This window comes from Somniosus microcephalus, chromosome 5 (assembly GCF_052327205.1).
Source record: "Somniosus microcephalus isolate GS21.2 chromosome 5, FLI_Smic_1.0, whole genome shotgun sequence".
Lineage (NCBI taxonomy): Eukaryota > Metazoa > Chordata > Chondrichthyes > Squaliformes > Somniosidae > Somniosus > Somniosus microcephalus.
In genome coordinates this window covers 101,397,647-101,424,990 of record NC_140991.1, presented here as the reverse complement: position 1 = coordinate 101,424,990, position 27,344 = coordinate 101,397,647, and the positions used below count along the sequence as shown (strand labels likewise).

The 27,344-nt window shown below is 44.9% G+C and overlaps 1 protein-coding gene across 1 annotated transcript in view; it reads right to left on the bottom strand.

The window, feature by feature from the left end:
• Positions 1-27,344, bottom strand: part of hecw1b (HECT, C2 and WW domain containing E3 ubiquitin protein ligase 1b) — a 773,289-nt gene that overhangs the window by 682,581 nt on the left and 63,364 nt on the right. The window contains exon 3 of the mRNA XM_085988048.1: positions 20,408-20,515. Within this exon, the coding sequence (XP_085844174.1) occupies positions 20,408-20,515 (108 nt within the window). The remainder of the gene's footprint in view (positions 1-20,407; positions 20,516-27,344) is intronic.

The following is a 27,344-nucleotide window of genomic DNA, read 5'->3' as shown; positions in this document are numbered from 1 at the left end:
TTAAAAAAAATCCCACTAATTAAATAAACTATTAATAACTGTAAAAAACTATTTTAAACAATTATTCAAATTTCTGCAAAAATTTTTTTTTCAAGAAATCGGGTCCAAAAATACACTTACCTTACTGTAAATTCTTTAAAAATAATAAACCTGTGGAAAAAAATTTCTAACTTTAATTATTAGACCACTTACCTTTTCAGGGAGCGCCAACTTACGGGGGGGGGTGTGGGGGGCGGTGGTTGGAGAAAGAAGGGTGCTGCTGCAGGTAAAGGGAAGCACAGCTTGATTTTACTGGAGACTGACTGCTGGTGTTGAAGATGAAGGGACACCAAGAACTGCACTTTGACTGAAGCCAGCCCGACAGTTCAACTGGAGGGAGTGGCATTTGGGAAAATGGTCATTTTAGGGACAGAGAGGGAACTTGATGATTAGAGCTATTGGGCAGCAAGCATGCCTGGAGGTGGTGGACAGTCTCTCATGCCCATAAATTGTGGGAGGAAATGCGCAAAAAGTTCTCAGGACTGAGGAAGAGTGTAAAGTAAGCTTCAATAAATACTGAAAGGAAAGCCTGTATATGTACGTGCCAAGCAATCATCCCACAACATGGTGCCACATAACCATGCCACCTGCAATGTACTGGCCCTAATCCTCACATCTCATCACCATGTCAGTGAAAGTGCATGCCAACTTGGTGGTAGATGAAGGCCAAGGCTTCGTTTCACTCACAGAACTGTTGCAAGTTTATTCACTACGGCTCCTCAACTACTTGCATTCTCTCCACTCTTCCTTTCACACCAGGTAGAATGTAGGTTGAACATGGGGCTGCACCTACTCATTAATGCTAATACAGAAATTCTCTATTAGCTTGGTTTTGGTAGGAGAAGGCTGCAAATAAGCTGCATGCACTGGCAGCTGAAACCACAAGCTGTACAGCCTCTACCAACATGAAGAGCAGGCCCTCCAAATATTTTTTTCAAAATTTGTTCTTGGGATGCGAGCAGCACTGGCTAGGCCTTATTTATTGCCCATCCCTAGTTGCCCTGAGAAGGTGGTAGTGGGCCTTCTCCTTACACTGCTGCAGTCCTTGTGCTGATGATGCTCTCACAATGGTGTTAGATAAAAAATTCCAGAATATTGGTATGTGATATGGAGGGGAGCTTTCAGGTGACGGTGTTCCCATTACATTGATGCGCTTGTCCTTCTTGGTTGTAGAGGTTGCTGTGCTGGGATATGCTCCCAAAGTAAGCATGGAGTTGCTACATTGCATCTTATAGAGTCATAACTGCACAGAAGGAGGCCATTCGGCCCATCGAGTCCGTGCCGGCTCTCTGTGGAGCAATCCAGTCAGTCCCATTCCCCCGCTCTATCCCCGTAGCCCTGCAAGCTTATTTCCCTCAAGTGCCTATCCAGCCTCCCCTTGAAAACATTCAGTCTCTCCGTTTACACCACTTCCATCGGTAGCGAGTTCCAAGTCATCACCATTCGCTGCGTAAAAATGTTTTTCCTCACGTCCCCCCCGTATCGCTTGCCCCAAACCTTAAATCTGTGTCCCCTAGTCCTTGTACCATCAACTAGTGGGAACAGACTTTCCCCGTCTAGCCTTTCCAAACCCGTCATAATCTTGTACACCTCTATTAAATCACCCCTCAACCTCCTTTGCTCTAATGAAAACAAATCCAGCTTCTCCAACCTGTCCTTGTAGGTAATATCCCCCATCCATGGAACCATTCTGGTAAATCTCCTCTGCACCCTCTCAAGGGCCTTCACATCCTTCCGAAAGTGTGGTGACCAGAACTGGATGCAATATTCCAGTTGTGGCCTAACCAGCACTTTATAAAGGTTCAGCATAACTTCACTACTTTTGTACTCAATACCTCTATTTATGAAGCCCAAGATCCCATATGCATTGTTAACCACTCTCTCAATATGTCCTGCCACCTTCAGGGACCTATGCACATTAACTCCCATGTCCCTCTGTCCCTGCACACTCTTTAAAACTGTGCCATTAAGTGTATATTGCCTCTCCCTGTTCCTTCTGCCAAAATGCATCATCTCACACTTCTCTGTATTAAATTCCATCTGCAACTTGTCTGCCCATTCTGCTAGCCTTTCTATGTCCTGTTGCAGTCGATTGATATCATCATCACTGTTTGCCACACCCCCAAGTTTGGTGTCATCGGCAAATTTAGAAATTCTACACTGTATTCCAATATCCAGGTCATTTATAAGAATCAAAAAAGGCAGAGGCCCCAGCACTGACCCTTGGGGAACACCACTGTTTACCATCCTCCAGTCTGAAAAACAGCCATTTAACACAACTCGCTGTTTTCTGTCCTTAAGCCAATTCCTTATCCAAGCTGCCACTGACCCACCTATTCCATGAGCCTCAATTTTGTTAACCAGCCTTCTATGTGGTACTTTGTCAAACACCTTCCAAAGATCCATGTAGACAACAGCCATTGCATTCCCTTCATCAATCCTCTCTGTTACTTCATCAAAAAATTCAATTAGATTAGTCAAACACGATCTGCCTTTTACAAATCCGTGTTGGCTCTCCTTAATTAGCTTAAACCTCTCCAAGAGCCCGTTAATTTTTTCCTTGATTATTGTTTCTAAAACTTTACCCACCACTGATGTTAAACTGACCGGCTTGTAGTTAATCTCTCTTAATCTCTCCTGCCTTCCATCCTATCACAGACCTTCCCTTTTGTTCTTTCCTCCCCTCCCCCCTTTCCCTGCCCCTGCACTTGCTTAAAAACCTGTTCCATCTCCAGCCTCTTCCAGTTCTGACAAAGGGTCATCGACCTGAAACGTTAACTCTGTTTCTCTCTCCACAGATGCTGCCTGACCTGCTGAGTATTTCCAGCATTTTCTGTTTTTATTCCAGATTTCCAGCATCCGCAGTATTTTGCTTTTTGCATTCATTATATGTTCTGTTAAATAAATATAATGAATTGATTTTACTCGATATACAATGAATTTATTGTACTCAACATATAATGAAATAACATGGAAGGTGGCATTGTCAGAGCAGATGCGGCAGAGATGGAGAAACTGGGAGAATGGAATAGAGTCTTTACAGGAGGCGGGGTGGGAGGAAGTGTAGCCCAGGTAGCTGTGGGAGTCAGTGGGCTTGTAGTGAATGTTTGTCATAACCTGGCCCCCATCATATATATATTTTTTATCCACACTTTTTGTTTGTGCCTTCTGTTCTTCTATCCCACATGGCAGCTGTCTTTCATTCTGCCAGCGCAGTTTATACTTTAACTGGAGCCATCCTTTGTTTCTTAACCTGTCCCATTACCATCTCCTTTTGCCTTGAATATCTCTTAATGTCTCTTAACCTCTCCTGCCTTCTATCCTATCACAGACCTTTCCTTTTGTTCTTTCGTCCCCTCCCCCATTTCCCAGCCACTACACTTGCTTAAAAATCTGTTCCATTTCCTGCTTTTTTCCAGTTCTGACGAAAGGTCATCGACCTGAAACATTAACTCTGTTTCTCTCTTCACAGATGCTGCCTGACCTGCTGAGTATCTCCAGCATTTTCTGGTTTTATTATATAATGAAATAAATTCATTTTATATTCCTGGATGTATAATCAGACTTTCCTACTTCATCAGCACAAACCTATTCATCAATTTAAGCAAAACACTTTCTGCATTATACGGACCGATGTATTGGCTTCTGCTATTTTCCCTTCGTATACTCAGCAAAATGTCTTCTCACTGCAATACTCCGGGCAAAACAAATGTAAAGACAGACCCAATTCCCAAGATAGTTCAATAATATTCTAAAACATAAATAAAACTTGCCCATTATTTAAAATGCCAGAGCCCAGTATAATAGACGGCCTTAATTGATGTTCATGCTCAATTATTCTTCTCAGTGGGAAAGTTTTGTTGGCCTTAGCCAAGTTGCCAGTTGGAGGACTTCATGTAAATCTTTTTCTATCCTCAGTTCATGGAGATTTGTCCTTACTTTGCTAAGTGTTTGTGCCTCCTGTCAGCTAATTATGAATTGATAATTAATAACAGATGGTCAGGGTTATCTGAACTTACAAGTACCAGCTAAATTTGGATTTTATTATTGACTTTATTATCTAACTGAATAGATAGACCCACATATCCAACCAAATTACCAGACAAATCACTAATCTGTTTGCAGGTTAAAATGAAAAACTGTAGATATCTTCAATACAGAAAACGACTGCAAACAATATTGAGTTGTTATGTGTGAATCATGCGGTAAGCCTCAATGCTTTTATTGTAGCGGTTCGTGTAGATCGCCACTAAATAAGAGAGTTTGACTTCGACGAACTATAAATAAGTTGTTTATTTACAGGAACAGGCTAATTACAGCAGGTAAGATAGCAGGTAAGATGGCTGACTGTAGGAGCACCGTGGTGTAGGTCTTGTCCCAGCGGGGACTCCACGAGGACTGAGTTCGCAGTCCTGTGGGGAGCGTGATGACATCATCACGCTCTGCTGTTTGTTCCCGCGCTTTGGGCGTCACGTGATGCACGTTGTTGCGTCGCTGGCCGTTGAGGCCGAAGTCGGGAGGCCGGGCTGTGCCGGTGCTTGCTGCAGGAGCGGAAGATCGCGTTGCTCCTGTCGGCTGGCCATTGAGGCCGAAGACGCTTGGCCGGACTGTGCCGGCGCACGCACATCACGTCGTACGTGACGTGACGTCAGCGCGCTAGGGCGCGCCTTAAAGGGGCAATGGCCCCAACAGGTAAGTTAAAAGGGCAACGGCCCCAAAAGGTAAGTTAAACATACAGTAAGGTAAGTTAAAGGGAATTATGTGTCTCAATGTAAGGGACAACCAGTGGTACCGCCACACAGGCCCCCCCAGAATTCGCTTTAACGAAAGTCCAAGGATGAGATGGTCTGACGAGCTGGTGGTCGTGCTGTCTCGGCTTGGTAGGCGAGGTATGAAGATGCTGCTCGTGAGCGGATCCTTACGCGCGTCATGGCGAATAAAACGTATCCGTCAGGCGAAGGACCGTGGAGACGTGCGAAACAGTAGGCCTTGTCAGAGTGACGGGCAGATTGGGCGGACGCGGGCGATGTCTCCGTTGGCTGGTGAGCGAAACCTTCGGGAGGCTGGAACGCACGGAACGGTGCGTGCCATAGTGCTACGACGTGAACGCAACGGAGGGTGAAGAGTTGCTGCGTTGATCTGTGATCGGTGAGGCTAGCAACTTTCACATGGCTGATTGCAGCCGCAGGATGCCCGTTGGACCCGTCCTCGATGTGTGCAGCTTCAGTAGACGTTTGCGTTTGTTAAAGGGAAAACTGGAGAAAGGGCGGCATCGGTCCAGGTTGTTGTTGCTTGCAGGAGGGGTTAACTCTGCCTGGAGGGCGGCAACACTTGTAACAGTTGTAGATTCAGGAGAAAACAGCCGGGAGGGCGGCACGCTTTTTGTTCACGCCGAATCGTGTAGTAGGTAACACAACCAGCAGGCTGAAGGGCTGGTGCGTCATCGGCGGGGAAGGAGTCGTCGATGTTCACGAGGGATGGGTTCTCGTGGGCGAGGAGTGCGTCCTCGTGTTTTGCGGGGGTGAGTCCTCGTGGTATCCCCGCGGGGTGCGCGCCGATCTTGTGGGCCCAAACATGCTGTACCCCGCGCTTGGAGAGATGTATACTTGCTGTTGCTTTGGATGTAGAGGCGGACGATCCATGTGGCGGTAGAAGAGTCGAATACGGAGACCGTGAGCACGTGCGTGGTCTGTGCTGCATCGATGTTCTCGGCGAACAGGGCTTCTACCTGCATAAAGCACGAGGGAGACCGTGGCTCCCTGGAATGCGGTAGCGACAGCAGAACGGCTGATGCTTCCATAGCGTGCTTCGTTTGTGAAAGACGTTCACAAACCCACCAATTGTAGCGCTGGTAGATGACGGTTGCCGTTGGTCGTGCTCTACCTCTGTGAAATCGTTCGTGAAAAACGGGCTCACCTCCAAGCTGCGCTTCCATTGCGAATACGTACGCAAAGACGGGGTCGCTTTTGGTGGAATCGGTGTTAGGCGGTTGCTGTTCCGTGGTTGTTCGTCGGTTGTGCGTTGGTCGTCTTGAGTGAAGACGAGGTTCAGGCGCGCGTTGCTACCGTGAAAATCATTCATGGATACGGGTTCACCAATTGTAGCGTTGGAATTGATGAGCTCCCGTACTCACGTCGTGGGGTCACCAATGTAGCGGTTCGTGTAGATCGCCACTAAATAAGAGAGTTTGACTTCGACGAACTATAAATAAGCTGTTTATTTACAGGAACAGGCTAATTACAGCAGGTAAGATAGCAGGTAAGATGGCTGACTGTAGGAGCACCGTGGTGTAGGTCTTGTCCCAGCGGGGACTCCACGAGGACTGAGTTCACAGTCCTGTGGGGAGCGTGATGACGTCATCACGCTCTGCTGTGTGTTCCCGCACTTTGGGCGTCACGTGATGCACGTTGTTGCGTCGCTGGCCATTGAGGCCGAAGTCGGGAGGCCGGGCTGTGCCGGTGCTTGCTGCAGGAGCGGAAGATCGCGTCGCTCCCGTCGGCTGGCCGTTGAGGCCGAAGACGCTAGGCCGGGCTGTGCTGGCGCACGCACATCACGTCGTACATGACGTGACGTCAGCGCGCTAGGGCGCGCCTTAAAGGGGCAATGGCCCCAACAGGTAAGTTAAAAGGGCAACGGCCCCAAAAGGTAAGTTAAACATACAGTAAGGTAAGTTAAAGGGAATTATGTGTCTCAATGTAAGGGACAACCAGTGGTACCGCCACAATATCATAAAAGAGTTGACCTTTAGCTTCCAGTCACAAACGGAATTATTTCCTGAGAATTTTAAATCATTTTGACCAATAATTATTTAAAATTCTACAAGGAGAAATTAACATAGCAATACACTCTCATAATTTGTTACATCATCATAACAATCAATATGTTATTGCCCTTCCCAGGTATCAATGATCTTATAATTTATTTTGAAACATGATTTATATCGCCACTCACATATCACAAAGGGCCTGTGTCATTGAGTGCAAGATGGGAGTGTGGCTGCACTCTGAAGTGACTTCAAACATTTTGTAGTACTGGCTGTTAACTGCAGTCTGACTGAATATCATTTCATGCCTTACCCTGAATAGTCTGAAATTCTAATGTAAGGATTCACCAGGCACCAACTTCCACTGGCTGTGCCTGCTACGTAGTTTTGTTTTAACCTTTTCTAATGTAAAGACAGCAAGTATTGCAAAGCCTTGCTTCTCTTCATTTCCAGTCCTATGGTGTAAACCAGCCCCTCTGAACTCCTTGCAAAAATGCATAAAGCAGAACACACAGAATTAATGAGTGCACCCAGGGGGCTGTGCAAAAATGCCTCTTTTGTGAAATGCATTCATGCCACAAAACTTCACTTTTTTTCCCTAACTTGAGCTTTTGCCTGGCCTGGACTCCTGTGATGGGGACCACATACACCTTTATGTATGCCAGTATACCTCCAACAACTCAGCACATCTCCTCCACTGTTCAGTACGAGGAGTGGGAACAGCAGGCTTAGGGAGTACCCATCTCTAGGACTGTCCTTGGCCATCAGAACAGAGGTTCTGCCCTTTACAAAGGAATCAATAAACCTCTGGAAATGAAGACTGGAGCAACTGTGTCTTCTCCCTTTTCCTGGGGAGAGCTCCACTGTCGGAGGTGCCGTCTTTCGGATGAGACATTAAACAGAGGCCCCGTCTGCCCTCTCAGGTGGACGTAAAAGGTCCCATGGCATTATTTTGAAGAAGAGCAGGGGGGTTATCCTCGGTGTCCTGGCCAATATTTATCCCTCAATCAACATCACTAAAACAGATTATCACATTGCTGTTTGTGGGAGCTTGCTGTGCACAAATTGGCTGCCACGTTTCCTACATTACAATAGTGACTACACTTCAAAAAGTACTTCATTGGCTGTAAAGTCTGGTGGATGTGAGAGGCACTATATAAATGCAAGTCATTCTTTTCTTTCTTTCAGTTCCCGAATTATGCAGGAGTTCAGCAAGTAAGGAGCTGTGCTACAGAACAGCATGGGCAATTCATCATGAGATCAATTTACATTCATCAAAATAATGTTATAATGAGGCCAGCACCTCTGTGGAATTAGGAGTTCAACATGAGTGTGCCGAGGCCTAGCTTCCAGGTTCCACGGGCCTTGTGCGCTGCTAATGACAGGTTGCTCACCAAGTACAAAATCGAGGAATCAATCCTATAATTTCTGGGAAGCTATCTCAAAATATTAGTCATATAAAATAAAAATGGAAAAGACATAAAGGGCTGGAAGGCCACATGATAGAATATGAAAGGAGGCTGTGGATTCTGTACTGACTCACCCTGAAAATTTACAGCCCTTCCTGCGTACTCTCGGTATCCGATTTCTGCAGGGCCTTGTTTGGGCCAGATGCTCCACCCACCTCAAACATTGGCCCTACATCAGAGGGGCCATGGCCGAGGCTCCCAGACTAGACGTTTCCTTGGTGCCAGCCTGGGAGAAGAGCAGCAGTTGTTATGTCAAATCAAAGGCGACATACCAGCTGCCAGAGGAACAGACATAGGGATCGCCTGGAGATACCCAGTCTAGGATCATGGGTTGGAGCCCCAAAGCAAAGATTAGCAAATTTTTAATTTCACAGCCCTCTTCAAAACGCCCCCAGGCTCCCGAGAGGTATTCATAGTGGCCTGGGCACCCACCATTCCCATTCTGATCAGAAATCCTCCCCATACTCTTGAAAGTCCGGCAGAGAATCCCACCCGGCACATCCAGTGTAAGTGCTGGGGTGGTGGAACCATGTAAATTCAGGCCCCGCTATCTTCAGGGTAGCCAATTGGTGAACTGTTCTACATTCTTACATGGTGCACCAGATACTGGCTAACTATCTTAAATAGAAATTCTTACTTGTGATGGAGCCATTGGCCTGCTGTTCGCCACAATACCATACAAACATTTACCGCATTTATGTTCCGTTAATTTGTCCACTCTTTTAAAGGAGACATTAACCAATTATTTTAATGAAATGGGGACTATAGAGATGGAATTGTGGTTGAGGTTAGAATAAGCAGTCAGTCAACATAGTGTAACCACTAATTTTCTGACATCACTATTGCTTATCTCTTACCTCAACAGATGATTTATTTTCTCCAGTGAAAACTGACAAGACCAGAATCAAGGCAATACAGAAGCACATCGGTTGTATTTAAAAGCTCTGGTCCTGAAATTCCTATCGGGGTCAAGGCATACATGTGGTGGTTCCCCAATTGGGAGACAGGAAAATGGGGTAGAAACTGAAATGGAGGTGCAGTAAAAAAAAAAGACTACCAGAGCAATTACCACAATAGCTCATGAAAGCTTAGGACTAAGTGGCAGCAGAAAAAAAAATAAGAATTAAGCAAAATGATGCAGAATTGGCATTAAGACTGTTGTTTAATCATTTTACTATGCCCTTTAAATGAACTTTGCTTGCAGCTGATCCCTTAGCAACCCTGGACTCCCATTATACAAGGCCATGATTATGATCTGGCACTGGCAAAAGACACAGGAGGTGTTATGATGTCACTCACACATCATTTGAATAAAAGAAAGGAAGACTTGCATTTATATAGCGCCTTTCATGACCAACAGATGTCCCAAAGTGCTTTACAGCCAATTAAGTACTTTTTGATGTGTCGTCACTGTTGTAATGTAGGAAACATGGCAGCCAATTTGCGCACAGCAAGCTCCCACAAACAGCAAACTGAATATTTTAATGAGGGTTGCCCACAGGCCCATCGAAAATGCACATCAGTTCTGATGGGATGTGAACACAGCATTTTGGGTTTCTGCCACTTTTTTCAGTCCATATGCCCATGACTGGCACACATAATGGACATTAAAATTGGCTCCCTTGGAAGCTGTTAAGGCCGTTTTAGTACCCGTAAGCATTGTGTAAGTTGAAAACAGTGGACGGCACAGTAGTGCTATGCTCTGTTAGCACAGTTATGTGTGGTTCAGGTTTGATGCCCAACTGTTACTCAGCCACACGGCTATGGGGGAGGCACTGACAGAGGTTGTTTATCTCCCTGCAAGATAGAGGAACGTCAGGTGGGTTAAATCCATTATGTTGCTTTCATATGTCTTCTGACAATTCATTTAGAACAGCATTAGCGGGGGCCTCAGAAAACCAGTTGGCAAATGCAAGGGAGCATATCAACCAAGGAACCCAGAGAAGCATAACATTTGGGGTGGGGACAGAAACAGCTCAAAGAAGAGTAGGGACCCACAAAAAACATTCATTGACTTAATTTAATGAAAGATTGGATGGCACAGTGAGCTGGCACAGTGCCCTTTTACTTATGTACTAAACAGTTAGAAATGAAGGATTTGCCAGGACTCGCTGTTTAGCTGAAATGTGTCAAATTAAAATCACTTCTTTCTTGACCCAAGCAACTTTGAAACAGGGTTTTCCATTTCTATAGAGGAGCCCCTTAGGTCACATGCAAGTAAGAGAATAATGATGGGAAATGTGGTGCATGATGTCACTCCGTCATTAGGCCCTCTTTTGAATCTTTCTGCCGGTGTGTGAGCCAGCACTTCTTATGCCCCACATCACTTCTGGCGGAATATAGAATATAAGCAAAAATGATCAGGGATGAAACAAAGCGTGCCCCCAAACCATTCTCTGCACCCACTCGCTCTGGTTATGCTGAAAAGTTGGCGAAGTAACATCTGAAAATCTAGACCACTGAGCCCCTCCTCAGGAGGAAGTTTCCCTGACTGGCTCCAACACCAGGATGTTGGCAGTGGCAAAAGTAAACAAATGACAGTAACAGGACTTGCATTAGATCTGCTGTCTTAGCTGTGGTCAAGGATGCAGAGCAGTCATCCATGTGCTTTTCATGGGAACAGTGGCAACATGGGGGGAACGTTCCAGCCAGAATGAGAAAGTCATAAATGTGACATTTTATTTGCATGCTCAAATAGAAGACGAACTTGCATTTATAGAGCACTTTTCACAACCGCAGGACGTCTTAAAGTGCTTCACAGCCAATGAAGTACTTTTAAAGTAGTCATGGTTGTAATGTAGGGAAACTCTTGCGCAGGTGCAGTTGTTTCATGGTCAAATATGCTCCAAAGCATAAATGGAGTAGATTCAGCAGTAAGGTAACTAGGCTGTATTAAAAAAAAACACTATATAAATGGGGCAGTATGCTTGATACTGACACTGGGTGGTAAAATTGGAAAGTGCTCCACTTCCTAGCAAAGACAACCCTCAATAGCACAAGATTCAATCCCTCTCGCACACCCTGCAGTTTAGTTAGGAAATTATTTAACTGTTACATCTCATTAAATAAAACGAAAGTAACAAATGGAAAATGCATCTTCACATCGATATTTCATTGATTTACTAATAGTGCATGTAATTAGGGTCGAATTTTCAAGGAGACTCATCAGTGATTGTTTCACAATTACTGAGCTTCCCTGTAATCTGAGTAGAGGTATAGCTCCTGCAGCAGCAGTAAATGTAACAAAAACACAAGTGTCAATATATTGTGTCAGAAAGAGAAGCAATACTTTCACAGGATAGTGCACACTGTATAGACATATAAATATGATCAATACAACTGGGTAGATTTTCATGTGACCGCTTTCATTGGCAGGAGGAGGGCAGAGCAAGCCCGCTGCCCGCACGATAGAACTGGTTTGAGGCTCGTCCCACATTCATTGGGGAAAGTAAAGACATTCCGGGGGAGAGTTACCATGAAGATATTAAGGGGTCGATTTTGCCGAAGCTGTCGGTAAGAAGGCGGGACTTCCCCTTTCGGGTTTTTGACCCGCCTACTTCGACGTCCGGCCAATCTGCACGATTTTCCCTTGATTGACCTTGCTCAGCAGGCCAATTAAGGGCCACCCGGCAATAAGTGGCGTCACAGACTGCAATTTCATCTGTCAAGAGTTCTTGACAGATGAAATATCAGTGTTTCACAGCTGTTTGAAGCTGTGAAACACTGACAGTCCGAGTTCTCACATGAGTCATTCTGCACAGGCTCAGTTAGAACTCACACCGGCACTCAAAGCTGAAGGCTGTCACTTTTCACAGATCGCAGCCATTCAGCTTTATGTTCCAGGTGAGTGATGGACTCCCGACGCCTACAGGAAGAAAGGCTGTGAAGGTAAGTACAGGTAAGTAAAAGTTCTTTACACACTTTAGACACACCAAACACACTTACCTTTACACTCATGCACCCATCACTCACCTGAGCACCGACATCGCGACCCCGCCAACTCCTTCAACCCGACGGCCCGCCTGCTCTAACCTGGCATGGTTTGGAGCCGTCGGGAAACCCACACGAAACCCCTCAAAATAGGGATTAGGCTAAAAACTGCCTGTTAACTACCTGTTAACAGGCAGTTAATTGGCACTAATCCCTTCCCACCTGGTTTCGGCGGGTCCCAGTGCAGGGCGGGTACCCGCCGCCCCTGAAACTTACGTGGGGTGGGGTTTTGGGCGGGATGGTGTCGGGACCCCCAAATTCGGGGTTTCCCCCCCCCCCACACGTCTGAAGCCCTGCCTGACGGCTCCACGAAAATCTAGCCCTAAGAGTGAGAGGCTTTATTTACGAGGAGAGACTAGACAAACGGGGACACTTTTTACTGGAGCAGAGGCGGTCAAGAGGAGATTTGATAGAGGTGTTCAAAATTCTGAGGGGATTTCGATAATACAAATAGGGAGAAACCAATTCCACTGGTTGGTGAGTCAGCAACTAGAGGGCATAAATTTAAAATTATCAGCAAAAGGGAGAGGTTAGGAGAACACTTCTGATGCAGAACATTGGTAGGACATGGTATGTGATGGAAACAGAATCCATAAAGAGCTTTTAAAAGAGAAGTGGATAAATATTTGCAAAAGAAAAAGTTCCAGCGATATGGGGAAAGAGCAGTAGAATGGGACTAAGTGATAGCTCTTTCAGAGAGCCAGCACAGGCACGATAGGCTGAATGGTCTCATTCTGTGTTATAAAATTCTATGGGTAAGTAGGCTGTCCTGTGTACTACTGAATCATACAGACCAGGAAAGATCTCAAGCTGGATGCCTGGCCTGTACTGAGTTGGTTGATAGCCGAGATACCAGTTGGGTTGCTACTATTGGCCTTATTGCTACAAGTGCAGAGGGGGTAAAAATCAGCCAGGGTTCCTCCTCCTGATGACAGGAGAGTGACTACTTTAGGTAAAAGTGCATGCATGTGTGGACAACAGATCAGGACAGGATCGGGCCCAGCTGTGATGCTTTACACAGTTGAATAGCCTGCCATCATTCACTACCTATGCTCATACATAGAAGACATCTGCTTGGTTGAGGTACTGGAATACAACTGGCATACATTGCTCCAACACCAGGCAGAGTCAGCATCTTAGGAGATAAGAGAAGTAAGGGGAACAAATTGATTACTAAGGTTTTTTTTTTACAAATTTCAACTATTTTTGTTTTAATAAATGTAAGAAATCACACAACACCAGGTTATAGTCCAACAGCTTTATTTGAAATCACAAGCTTTCGGAGCGCTGCTCCTTCGTCAGGTGAAGTGGAGAGATGCATAAAAACACAGCTTATATAGTCAGAGAATAATGTCAGATGTTTACAGGTAATCTTTCTAATGCCACTTATCACACCTCGGCAGAGAGATAATCACAGCAATCAAAGGTGTAAATGGTGTCCAAACAGGTCAGTCAGGAAAACATTACATCAAAGAGCAATGCGGTGGGGTCACAAGGGGTCAAATGTTGCAGATGCTGGGGTCTGTATGAAAAACAAAAAAACAGACAAAAAACATTTTTTTTGCTGGAAATCACAGCAGGTCCGGCCGCATCTGCGTGGAGAGAACAAGCCAACGACGACTCGAGTCTGGATGACCCTACGTCAGGTGGGGTTACATGTAGCATGACATGAACCCAAGATCCCGGTTCAGGCCATCCTCATGGGTGCGGAACTTGGCTATCAGTTTCTGCTCGATGATTTTGCGTTGTCGTGTGTCTCGAAGGCCGCCTTGGAGAATGCTTACCCGAAGATTGGAGGCTGAATGTCCTTGACTGCTGAAGTGTTTTTTGTCTGTTTTTTTGTTTTTCATACAGACCCCAGCATCTGCAACATTTGACCCCTTGTGACCCCACCTCATTGCTCTTTGATGTAATGTTTTCCTGACTGATCTGTTTGGACACCATTTACACCTTTGATTGCTGTGATTATCTCTCTGCCGAGGTGTGATAAATGGCAGTTAGAAAGATTACCTGTAAACATCTGACATTATTCTCTGACTATATAAGCTGTGTTTTTATGCATCTCTCCACTTCACCTGATGAAGGAGCAGCGCTCCGAAAGCTTGTGATTTCAAATAAAGCTGTTGGACTATAACCTGGTGTTGCGTGATTTCTTACATTTGTCCACCCCAGTCCAACAGCGGCATCTCCACACCTTTGTTTTAATAGATATTATCACTGAAAATCATAGGTTTACAGGTGGAGTAGGTTGTCAAGATAAATTTTATAAATACATTTTATACATACAGATTGAGGAATTAAGAAAGTAGCATGGTAAATTTTACAAATTATTACTTTGATGATGTCATTGACTTAATATGCCCAATTAATATGAATGGACAAAAGATTGTATGCGTTACGAATCGCCTGTGCTGACCTCTGCACCCGATTTTCTCAACATTCACTGCATTGATAAAGTTCTGCGCTGGGAGCTTTAAAATGTAACGTTTACCCCATTCTGAACAAAGGGCACAATATTGCTAGATATTCATCCTTCCCTTTGCTATCCAATTGAGCAATCTAGCTTTGTCCTGTCAAAACAGCCTGGGGGAAAAATTCGGTTGGTTTGTGCCTCCCGTTAGCACCTTAAGAGGGCGCTAATGGGGCACAAAGTAACTAGCGCCCGGGTGCGGCGATGTTTGCGCCGCTCACAAAATTGGCTAGACATTTTGCGGCGGCGCTAAACACTACCGCCACGATCTCCTGCGCCCGCAGATCGTGACGTCAGTCGAGCGTGCAACGCCCCGGTAGCAACCCGGACCGGATATTGAGTGGCGCCCCCTGTCTTACCGCCTGCTGCTAGCAACGACAGGTTGAGGGGAGCGTTTTGCAGTTGGGAAAAGACTGGGGGAGTGCTATTTAAAGGCGACCACTTCCTGCCTTTTTTTGTCAGCGAAATTTTTTCACCACGCATTCTGAGTGAGAGAGAGAGACTGCAGGAGATATTCAAAGCTGTGTTGAGGAGTTTTGGGTATTAAGCAGCACTTTGCAGGTTCTTTTTTATTTGATCTTCCTTGCATTGATTTAGAAGTGACTATTGGGGCTGCACGCTGAGCTCTTTCCCTGGGCCTCTCCGTTGTTCTTTCCAACAGATTTGATGTACAGGTCTCTCCAGGCCTAGATTCAAGGTTGCAATGAGCAGGGTGTGGATGGAGAGCAAGGTTGACCCTCCCCTTTAAGAACTGGCCACCGCCAATGTGTCTGTGCTCCATCGCTGACTGACCATCACATGAGCTTTGCCAGCGCTCTGAGTTAGCGCCTCGCTCCTCGGCCTTTGCGCCTTAAGACAGGTGTGCAGCACATGATTTAGCACTCCAATCAACTCCAGGGGCGATAAAAGCCAAATTTGCAGTCGGAAGCAATTAGTGCCCGGCCGATAACCGCACCTCAAACTGGGCGATACTGAATTTCTCCCCCCTCTGAGTTCCACAAGTTAGCCAATTCATTTCTGCTCCTCCAAGTTGAGACTTGTTATTTTATGTTATTGCTTTCATTCACCCAAAAAACAAACAAATCCTGAATCCCTGATGTAATCTTCAGAAGCACATAAGAACATTAAGGTTAACAAACCTTCACTTGTTGAACACAGATAAGGCTATCAGGCATCTGAAGTCAAGTAATAAAGTGACTTTAAAACATCAAAGCTGGCACCCTTAACCCACTAGCTCGGCTATTTTATTTTCCCAGAAAAAAAGATTGGTATTCAAGAGATCATCACCTTTTGTTTTTATTTTTGCAAGCTAGTATGTTGAGGACAGTGACTCTCATAGGAGTGACATCTGCACTGTGATAGTGCATCCGTATCAAACACCAATTTCTAGTCGTATTCCACACAGAGACACTAAAAGACAATAATTGCATTGGTACTCCGAAATTCTCTACCAAAATCACACTGCCTTGTTACCTTTCTTGCTGCCTTCGAAGCCCTCCTAAAGAGGCATGTGCATCTTTGATTGTGCCTCCCGTACCCCTAAATTTTCTGTTTCAAGTTCCCCTTTTCACCTTGTAAAGTGCTGAGAGACTTTCTTTTATGAGAAGCACGACATAAAAACAAACTGTTGTACCAGTTACCCAGCTTTAATTAAAAAATAGACAATGCACTTGGTCATAATATTGTAATGTAACAGGCAGATGGACCAAGTAAAATGGCCTCGAAAACTCACCGGTTGTAAATGCCAGGATCTGCCTGCCGGTGACCTCTGGCGCCGATAGTGCCAAAATATGCAGGGTCAGGGGGAGGTCACCTAATTTCTAATGACAGAGGTCTTTGGTGCCTGCCTGTCTGCAAGGAGAGGCTGGAAATTACGGTCTACAGTTTTGGGTGCAGGAGGGATGTGCCATCAGCCTCCTTTATAGCAATCAATTGTTTATATATGTTTGATTGTTAAAAGGGGTCCTGATGGCAAGACACTTGGTTTAAAACTGTGTTGTGCAATATCAGCTCTCTGTCTTTAAAAAAGACCCAGTAGCCCTTGGGGGCCTGTTTTCTGGAAGATATGCTTTCTGCCATCACCCATTAGGTCATCCTGTTTACCGACACCACCAGCCATCAGTGTTTTGCAGAGATACTAGTGTATGTCACAGTATAAGTAAGTCCTAGAAATTCTCAGGTGAGGGGTGGATAATAATTCACAGACTCCAAAGAAAAAAAATCACAAATTTGAAGGAAGCAGTGAATATGCTTTTGTGGCAATTACGTAGATTAAATTTTCTAATTGTGTGAAATTTACCAACGGACAATTTTTCCCTCACAGATTTTTTAACACAAGTATTTTTCAAAAGCATATTTGTCATCCTGATGCGTAGACATTTTAAGATTCCAGCAAAATTGTGTGTCAGCTGTGGCTCAGTTGGTAGCACACTTGCCTCTGAGTCAGAAGGTTGTGGGTTCAAGTCTCACGCCAGGGACTTTGAGCAGATAAAGCTAGGCTGACGCTTCAGTGGAGTGCTGCATTGTCGGAGGTGCTGTCTTTGGGACAAGATGTTAATCTGAGGCCCTGTCTGCTTTCTCAGGAGGGTGTAAAAGATCCCATGGTGCTATTTCAAAGAAGAGCAGGGGAGATATCCCTGGTGTCCTAGCCAATATTTATCCCTCAATCTGGTCATTATCACATTGCTGTTTGTGGGAATTGGCTGCTGTGTTTCCCACATTACAACAGTAACTACACGCCAAAAAAATACTTAATTGGCTGTAAAGTACTTTGAGACATCCGGTGGTCGTGAAAGGTGCTATATAAATGCAAGTCTTTCTTCTTTTCTTTAGTGATTAGTCAGTTGGACTGAAACATCCTAACACCAGACTAGGTTTTAAAAAAAACAGAAGGAACCGAACAAGCTAAAGTCAGTCAGGCTGCAATAAAAATGGAATGCAGGAGAAGAGAGTTAGAAAATTAGCTTCAAGCCAAGGAAGACAACCCACTGAATTGTGGTATCACAGAGTGCTTGTTATTTTTATGTCATTACGCAAAGCTAAGTTGTATTGATGGAAATGAGTAAACCTGATTGTAACAGTTGTTCTGGATGTTCACCTAATCATAAATAAGGTAGGTAATGATTCATATCAAGTGACATCTCATTGCGTGTTTGTCTGGTCTACCTTTAGAAAAATTGAAGAAATACATGTATCTTGTCTAGATCACAAGGGGATGCTATTGTTACATATTTGGGTTATGTTCTTGTACATATAGATAAGGGGCAGTGTGAATCAACTCCCATAAAAGTAAAATGCTCAGACCACTTAAGGGAGTGAGTGACACCATTGAACCAGAGATCGTGTCTCTGCAGACTCGAATCTGTAATGCCCCTCCTATTTTGGACAGACTATAGACACAGACAAAGCTTGCCCAGAGAACTTGGTCTGCAGCACGCTTAGCTGGGACCACAAAATCTGTTGAAGCTGCAGCCATTTACAGGGCTGTAACTTGCCATAAAAAAGGAAGTTGCGGTGGTGGCACAAAAGTGGATTAATTATTCACAATAGCACAGTGGAGACATGTAGGTAACATGACCCCCTTTGATACCGAAGAGTTGGAGGTCCGCTACAGGAAATGCAACAAGAGAGGGTGGCCCAATTTGGGCTGAAGGCCACCCTCCAGTAAAAGCACAGGTGCCAGCTGAATGGAGGAAGGATACTGACCGAGTCAATGCAGTCACCCAGCTCCTTCATACCTGGCTGGTATCAGGAGTTAGGTAAAAGATTAGTGTGCTCCTCATTTCTGCATACATTTCTTGTCAGGCCTATTAAGCATGGCACAAAGAGTTACAGTCCCACACCCTCTGGAAGGTACTATTTCAAGCATTGTACAAAGCCATTGATCTTGTTCACACATTCCTTCACTGTGCTCTAGCTGCTTGGTACACTTTTGTTGAAGATGGAAGGTGGCAGGAGAGGAACAGCAAACAGATGCTGGGATGTCCAGTCCAAGGTGCTCCTCTACTATTTAGTGGTTTTGCAGTAGACTCGAGAGCTATGCATACAGAGGATAGCCCTGCTCTCCCAAGAGCCTTCAACCCAGTGCTTCTGCTCTTTTTAATAATGCATGTACTGTGGAACATTGCCCAATAAGTGCATCATGCCTGCTTCCTAGGGACCAACTACTGACATGCACAGTCATGTATTTGCTGGTCAAATGCCACCTGAACATTAGTGCAAACCTTTCTTTTCATGAAGACCATGGGGATAATATGAAAAGCCCCGATGACCACATGGTACCATGCACTCTGTGAAACCCGTGCAGCCTGTCCAACTGCTGCCTCCTTTCCACAGAAAAAATGCCATGCAGGAATAACATCCCCCTAATTGTTATTAAATTGATGCCCCCACCTGTTTGAGGTGAGTGCTTTTACCAATGCCCATGGGACAATGTGTCTGGATGCAATCCGGGGGCATTTCCATCAGAGTGGAACCTCAAGCGATTCTCCACATCCGCCACTGCAATACTGTGAACGGGTAGGAAAATCTTGGCTAAAATATTGAACTTCCAAACATTTCCTGGCAGTGTTTATACTCTGGTGTGATTGTGTCATTTAAATAAGGCCGATCAGCAATAGGAACATAGGAATTGCTAGATCAAATATGATTAAGGTCCACCTAGTTCACCTTCTTCTATCCTAGTAGTCACATGATACAATGATAAGGGAGTTGTTGATTAATCATAGCAATTAATCTCTGCCAATTAGTCTACAACAGATCCAGAAATAACACAAGCAATGCAAACAAATTCCTGTAGTCAAGTATTTTTTTAAAATTCCCCAGTGCATGCAGTAACATATTCAGCAACAGCACCCAGATCAAGAAAGATGAGTGTGCAAAAATGACAAAATTAGCCCAAAATGTTGCACAGAGCTGGGCCTGCTTGTACCACAAAACTGCATTCACAACTTCCCACTGTTCTTTGATTTGCGACCCGACAGATGCTGCTGGTAATTTAGCAAATCTGACACAGCACATATTGCTCCAGAAAATCGCTCTGCACCCCCAGCACCTCACTTCATTCAGTTCTGCTGTGTGTGGTGAAAACCTGCCCCTAGCCGCTGAAGGGATGACAGAGACCGAGAGTGTTGGAAGGAGCACTGAGTTAGCAGAATACGTAAAGCAGTGGGCTGCAGCATGCGGGGAAGACCAGGGTTCACCACTGAATCGCACGCCTAGTGCTGGAGCCACTGCTAAATCACAGAAGACTGCAGTGGCCGCAGCAATCATCTTTGGTTCTGCTCATTGCATTTTTGGTTTTGAAGTATCATCGTGTCCTGCAGAATTCAGTATGATCAATGCTGTGTCCCTGCTCTCGACAAATGAAATGCACACACTCTAAATCTCTCTGACCAGGCATTCATTATAATGAAATATGGACAGCCTCGGGCAACTGAAGTGACGAATATGTTATGCAACAATTTTTTTCTACTTGATAAAGCCAACTTATCTAATTTTTTTTTAAAAGCAGAAGAACATTTACTCTTCATTTTTGTTGTGGCATGTCAGACACGGGCAATCTATTGATATTTTCGTTACACAAACTGCGTCAATGCACTGAGTGTTCTATTAACAAGTAAAAAATAAAGATTGTGCCCCTTTAAAATGGCCAGCGTAGCTAAATATTTTACTTACGCTCCACAAAATAGGAACTTGGCTCAATTTTCCAAATGATCTGTCCTCGGTGTGAACCATTAACCCCACGGTTTTTGTAGTCCAGAAAGTTTTCAGACAGAACCTCGTCTGTGATTGAAAAAACAAAGCACAAAATTTGCAATGTTATTATACGAAGGTAACATTTTAATCGCAGTACTTTAAAAAAAATATTTGTTCCTGGGAATGTGGGCATCGCTGACGAGGCCATCATAGTCATTGCCTGGCACTTGTGTGGCATGAATGTGACTTGCCACTTATCAGCCCAAGCTTAAATGTTGCCCAGGTCTTGCTGCATGCGGGCATAAACTGCTTCATTACCTGAGGAGTTGTGAATGGAACTGAACACTGTGCAGTCATCAGCGAACATCCCCACTTCTGACCTTATGCTGGAGGGAAGGTCATTGATGAAGCAGCTGAAGATGGTTGGGCCTAGGACACTGCCCTGAGGAACTCCTACAGCGATGTCCTGGGGCTGAGATGATTGGCCTCCAACAACCACAACCATCTTCCTTTGTGTTATGTATGACTCCAACCATTGGAGAATTTTCCCCCTGATTCCCATTAACTTCAATTTTACTGGGGCTCCTTGATGCCACACTCGGTCTAATGCTGCCTTGATGTCAAGAGCAGTCACTCTCACCTCTGAAATTCAGCTCTTTTGTCCAAGTTATGTATAGTTGGCTTAAAGGGAATGTGGGAACCATGGCAGCTTCAGGTAGAGAACAAAAAAAAGAGAAGTAAATGACTGCAAGGCCGTAATCTGGTTGAGGGATTGAGGTGACACCAGAATCTAGGAGAATGAAATTTGAGCAGTTGTTGGTATAGTTTGAACACCGAGGTTAGATTACAGCCTGACATCACCCCTTGTTATTTAATTTATAATATACACTGACTTGATAGCATGTGGGGTTGGGGAGTTATCTTGTTTTTAGTCAGGTATGGCAGTGACTGGTAGTGCAGGTGCTCACTGCGTCCTCCGTTTCCTTGACGTGCAATGATTACGGTAGTATAGTGGTTATGTTACTGAACTAGTAATCCAGAAGGCCTGGACTAATGATCTTGAAACAAGAGTTCAAATCCCACCACAGCAGCTGGGGAATTTAAATTCAGTTAATTAAATAAACCTGGAATCAAAAAGCTAGTGTTAGTAATGGTGACCATGAAACTGCCAGATTGTCACAAAAACCCATCTGGTTCACTAATGTTCTTTAAGGAAGAAAATCTGCCATCCTTACCTGGTCTGGCCTATAATGTGACTCCAAATCCACAGCAATGTAGTTAACTCTTAACTGCCCTCTGAAATGGCCTAGCCAGACACTCAGTTGTACCAAACCGCTACAAAGAAGCATGGACTGCAGCGGTTAACGAAGGCGGCTTACCACTACCTTCTCAAGGGCAATTAGGGATGGGCAATAAATGCTGGCCTTTGCAGCGACGCCTACATCCCAGGAACAAATTTTTAAAAAGTGACATGATTACTGCACATTTATTAAAAAATAATCTTTGGTTGATCACCATGAAATTCTTTGTCCAGCATATGCAATAACCAAATAACTTGCAGCACTTATCTTTCTGTAAGTTATGGTACCAGTTATGTTTGAAATAATATTTTTTCAGTCTTTTGAAACGGTTTACAGATTACGAACTGATTTTTCCCTTCTCTGATTTTCTCTTCATACCATCGTTTCTGGACGTCTGTGACTTGTACCTTAGCCCAGTTCCATAAGTGATGGTACATCTGGGCTACCTCACTCAAGCGATTACTCTACATGTCTGCGCTTGGACAGTGACCAACGGTGAGCCGCTCCGTCATGAGAATCATCACAGCTGAGTATGGCTCCGTCCTCACCCAACATCCAAGCTCACACTTCCAGCAGGGGTCAGTAGATAGTGATCAACAGCAGGAACTCTCGTTTATTTTTATTTTCTTTAATCCAGGGATTCCAAGTCACTTTTAATGCCCTCATCACTATCCTAACTGATTCAGCACAGCCCAAGGATTGCTTCCTTATCTCTATGGCACAGCTGTACAGCACTAAGCCCATTAAAAATAAATCCACAGGCTATCCTTAAAGTGTGGTGATTCCCAGTAAGGCTGAAGATATTCTATGGAATGTGATGCCTGGACTGCGGGCTGGAATTATATGACTGATGCCCTTTGCAACAGAGGTCATCCACAAAGGTGTTCTGCACACTCAGCCTGCCTGGCTAACTTTAATTGTTAGGAAAGCACGGGGTGCGGAGGGGGTGGGCCATGTCCACCTTCTGTTAATGTTTAAAAGATGCCTTACAAAGGTTCAAAAATTCTCAGGTGATCCAACAGACAGCTTGGACATTTTGACACCAGGCTGAGTGATGATAACTTGAAGTGCGGGATGTGCTTCTAGAGACACCCTCCACGGAAGACTGAGTCACTTTTATGTGCTCAAGAGTCAAATTAGGATCTAATTCATGGAAGCACGCCATCAGTCATGCACCCAAAAAAGGGCCATAACAAATTTTTACCCCCAAGATTCCATTTCGCTATGGAAGCAATGGTGTTACAGCCTAATGGGTAAAATTATGCTCAACAATCAAAAAAAATTAAGCAATTTTTTTTTTTAAGAAGTCAACAGCATTTGTAAGCAACGTCAGTCATAGGTAAGTTACTGGAAGGAATTATTAGAGATGTGCTGTACGATTGCTTGGAAACAGTAAAGGTTATTAAAGAATGCCAACATAGTTTTAGAAAATGGAGGTCTCATTAGCTTGGTCAGATTTTTGATGAGGCGATGTTGATAGCCTGGTGGATATTGTGCACCTTCATTTCAAAAAAGCCTTTGATAAAGTGCTGCATAAAGGGCTGTTAAATAAGGTTGCATCCTGTGAGATTAGATGCCAGTTTTTAAGCTGGATAGTGAAACGGTTGCATTTGCGTAGGCAGAGCGCAGTTATCAATAGTAGCAGCTCTGTGTGGGATCCAGTCACTAGTGGAATCCTGCAGGTATCAGTGCAAAGACTGTTGCTCTTCAATATCTTTATCAATGATGTGGATGAAGGCATCAATAGTTCCTTCCTCCTCGTACTTGTTGTTGGAGGTGAGGGTGGAAGAGGCAGGGGAGAGGGGACGAAGAAGAAAGTTTGTATGGAGAAGAGAAGCTGGGGGTTATCTTTGTTTTATAGGATGATCCTGGAATAGTGAACAGTTTGGACAGAGGAGATCAGGACCTACTAGTGCTTTCTGTGGTCCAGCCAGATCTGGCAACGTCTTGATTTTAAAATTCTCATCTTTGTTTTCAAATCCCTCCATGGCCTCGCTCCTCCCCATCTCTGTAACCTCCTCCAGCCCTACAACCCTTTGAGATCTCTGCGCTCCTCCAATTCTGGCCTCTTGAGCATCCCCAATTTTAATCAATCCACCATGGGTGGCCGTGCCTTCAGTTGCCTTGGCCCCAAGTTCTGGAATTCCTTCCCTAAACCTGTACATCTCGCTTCTCCTTTAAGATGCTCCTTAAAATCTACCTCATCTGTCCTAATATCTCCTTATGTGGCTCGGTGTCTGATAATGCTCCTGTGAAGCACCTTGGGACTTTTACTACATTAAAGCTACTATGTAATAAATGCAAGTTGCTGTTGTAGATAGGGAATGGAAGGACAATGTGGCATCAGCTTTAAATTTAAAAACATAAAGCATGGAGGTACAGTGAACAATGAGGAGGAGAGTGATAGACTTCAAGAGGACATAGACAGGCTGGTGGAATGGGCGGACACGTGGCAGATGAAATTTAATGCAGAAAAGTGTGAAGTGATACATTTTGGTAGAAAGAATGAGGAGAGGCAATATAAACTAAAGGGTACAATCCTAAAGTGGGTGCATGAACAGAGAGACCTGGGGGTATATGTGCACAAATTGTTGAAGGTGGCAGGGCAGGTTGAGAAAGCGGTTAAAAAAGCTTATGGGATCCTGGGCTTCATGAATAAAGGTATAGAGTACAAAAGCGTGGAAATTATGATGAACCTGTATAAAACACTGGTTCGGCCTCAACTGGAGTATTGTGTCCAATTCTGGGCACTGCACTTTAGGAAGGATGTGAAGGCCTTAGTGAGGGTGCAGAAAAGATTTACGAGAATGATTCCAGGAATGAGGGACTTCAGTTACTTGGATAGACTGGAGAAGCTGGGGTTGTTCTCCTTAGAGCAGAGAAGGTTGAGAGGAGATTTGTTAGAGGTGTTCAAAATCATAAGGGGTCTAGACAGAGTAGATAGAGAGAAACTGTTCCCGTTGGCAGAAGGGTCGAGAACCAGAGAACACAGATTTAAGGTGATTGGCAAAAGAACCAAATCAACGCAAGAAAAAAAAATTTACTCAGCGAGTGGTTAAAATCTGGAGTACACGGTCTGAAAGGGTGGTGGAGGCAGCTTCAATCACTGCTTTCAAAAAGGAGTTAGATAAGTATCTGAAAGAAAGAAATTTGCAGGGCTACAAAGAAAGGGCGGGGGAGTGGGTCTAGCTGAAGTGCTCTTGCAGAAAGCCGACACAGGCTCAACGGGCCAAATGGCCTCCTTCTGTGCTGTAACCATTCTATAATTCTATGATTCTATAGGGTAGATGGCAGGAAGTATTTCTTTTCACAGCAAATCAACAACCTTTGGGATAGATTGCCAGAACATATGTTAAGTATGGATCTGCTACAACCCTTTAAAAGGGACCTGTACCCCATGTGCATATTTCAACATATTTCACCCATTCATAGGCCTAGATGAAAACTGCGAGAAACTGGCAGCCGGAAGTTAAAAACTGCCTCTCCTGCTCCCCCCCACCATTCCCCCCGCCCCACCCACTGAGATTGGGCATTGCACAATGTGCTGTGGCTTAGATCACCACATGTGTGTAGTGTAATGTCCTTTCATTCTAAGGAAGCCATTACAACTGTTATGTTGTAAACATCCCTTCTGTTGCTGCTGCCAATTCTTGCTATAGTATCAGAAAAGGACATTTGGGACCTTCCGGATGCTGCAATGGACTTTTCTACCCCCTCTGCTTAATTTTTGGGCGATATTGTGGCAGCTAGTTGCCGATAATGGCCAGAAGTCCCGCTCCACCAGAAGTATGCATGTTTGTGTCCTGCCACATTTTTCGGTGGGCAGGACCAGTAGCTATAGAAATGTCTCATTGAACAAGCAGAACCTTCACTTTAGTATTCATTTCAGGGTATGATGGTTTTGTACACTGTAGGTAGGAGATAGAGGGGGGAATTTTTACTTAGCTGCACACTGGGAGTGGGGTGGGGGGGATGTGGTGTCCGGTAGCATGTGGGTTCCCCACCCGGAAGTCAGCCTGATTGACAGGCTTGGCTTCCAGTTGGGTGGGGAACGCTCTGGAGGAGGCCGCAGGACCAGGTAGGTCTGATGCCTGACCCCAGAGGGGTCCAATCCCCGACCCCGGGGAGGGGGGTGGGTGGTCCAATCGTGGGGGGGGGTCTGATCCTGCGGGGGGGGGTTGTATGGGAGGGGTGGTCTGATGGTGGGGGAGATTGGGGTGCAGGGAGGAAGCACTCCTGCTCCTCTTAGCCCACAAGAAGTGCTCCCTGAAGCTGACCTCACCTCACTGCAGCTGCCAGGTTTCCCGAGGCTTGGGAAATCCAGCAGGCCACAGCAAAACCTGCACAGCAGGCTAAATCCGAGGCTTCAAGCCTACTTAACATATTTAAAACGCCAACCCGCCCCTTGTCCCGCCTCGGGTAAAACTCGGAATTCAGCATGTTGGAGCCGGCTTCCAAACACGCCTCGAATTTTTGTCTCTTTAACCCCCCACCCGCACCCACTCCCACCCGCTCACAAATGTTAAAACTCCCCCCAGAGAGTGGGAATAAAAGGCATGTACTCAAATTGGCAGGATGTGACAAGTGGTGTTCCTTCGGGATCTGTTCTGGGTACTCAACTATTCACCATATTTATTAATGACTTGGATTAAGGAATAGGGAGGTGTATATCCAAGTTTGCAGATGACACTAAATTAGAAGGGACAGTTAGTAGTGTAGATGGGAGCAGGAAGTTGTAAAGGGAAATTGATAGATTAAGTGAGTGGGCAAAACTGTGGCAGATGGAGTTCAATGGAGGGATAGATCAGAGTATTTTCTAAATGGTGAGAAACTAGGAACTTTAGAGGAACAAAGAGATTTGGGAATCCAAGTACACAATTCACTTAAATCTAGTAGACTGATGCAAAAAGCAATCAAAAAGGCTAATGAAATGTTAACCTTTATCTCAAGGGGTCTGGAATGCAAAGGGGAGGAAGTGATGTTTCAGTTGTATAGGGCCTTGGTCAGACCCCATCTGGGGTACTGCATTCAGTTTTGGGCACCGTACCCTCCCCCCCCCCACTCCCCGACCCCCATTTGGCAAAGTACCTGTCACCGCTTGATCAGTGCTGGCAGTTCACTAATCAAATTAAAATGAGGCCTGCCCATAGGGACAGGAGTAGGTCATTCAGCCCCTTGAGCCTGCTCAGTCATTCAATTAGATCGTGGCTGATCTGTACCTTAACTCCAGTTACTTGCCTTTGCTCCATGTCCCTTAAAACCCTTGCCTAACAAAAATCTATTGATCTCAGTTCTGAATTTTTCCAATTGACCTAACCTCAACAGCTTTTTGAAGGAGAGAATTCCAGATTTCCACTACCCTATGTGTGAAGAAGTGCTTCCTGACATCACCCCTGAACAGCTTAGCTCTAATTTTAAGATTAAGTCTACATAAATATAATTACTAAAAATCATATACCGTGAAAATAATTTAGGCCTTTAGTTGGTGTCATCGGACAGGCAGTGCGATCACTCTGCCCACCGCCCACACAATGTGCAACCCAAAGGAAAATTGCTTCCCCCCACCCCGTTAATGGTCTCAATCCCTTTAAACTTGACTTGCACATAATTTTCTG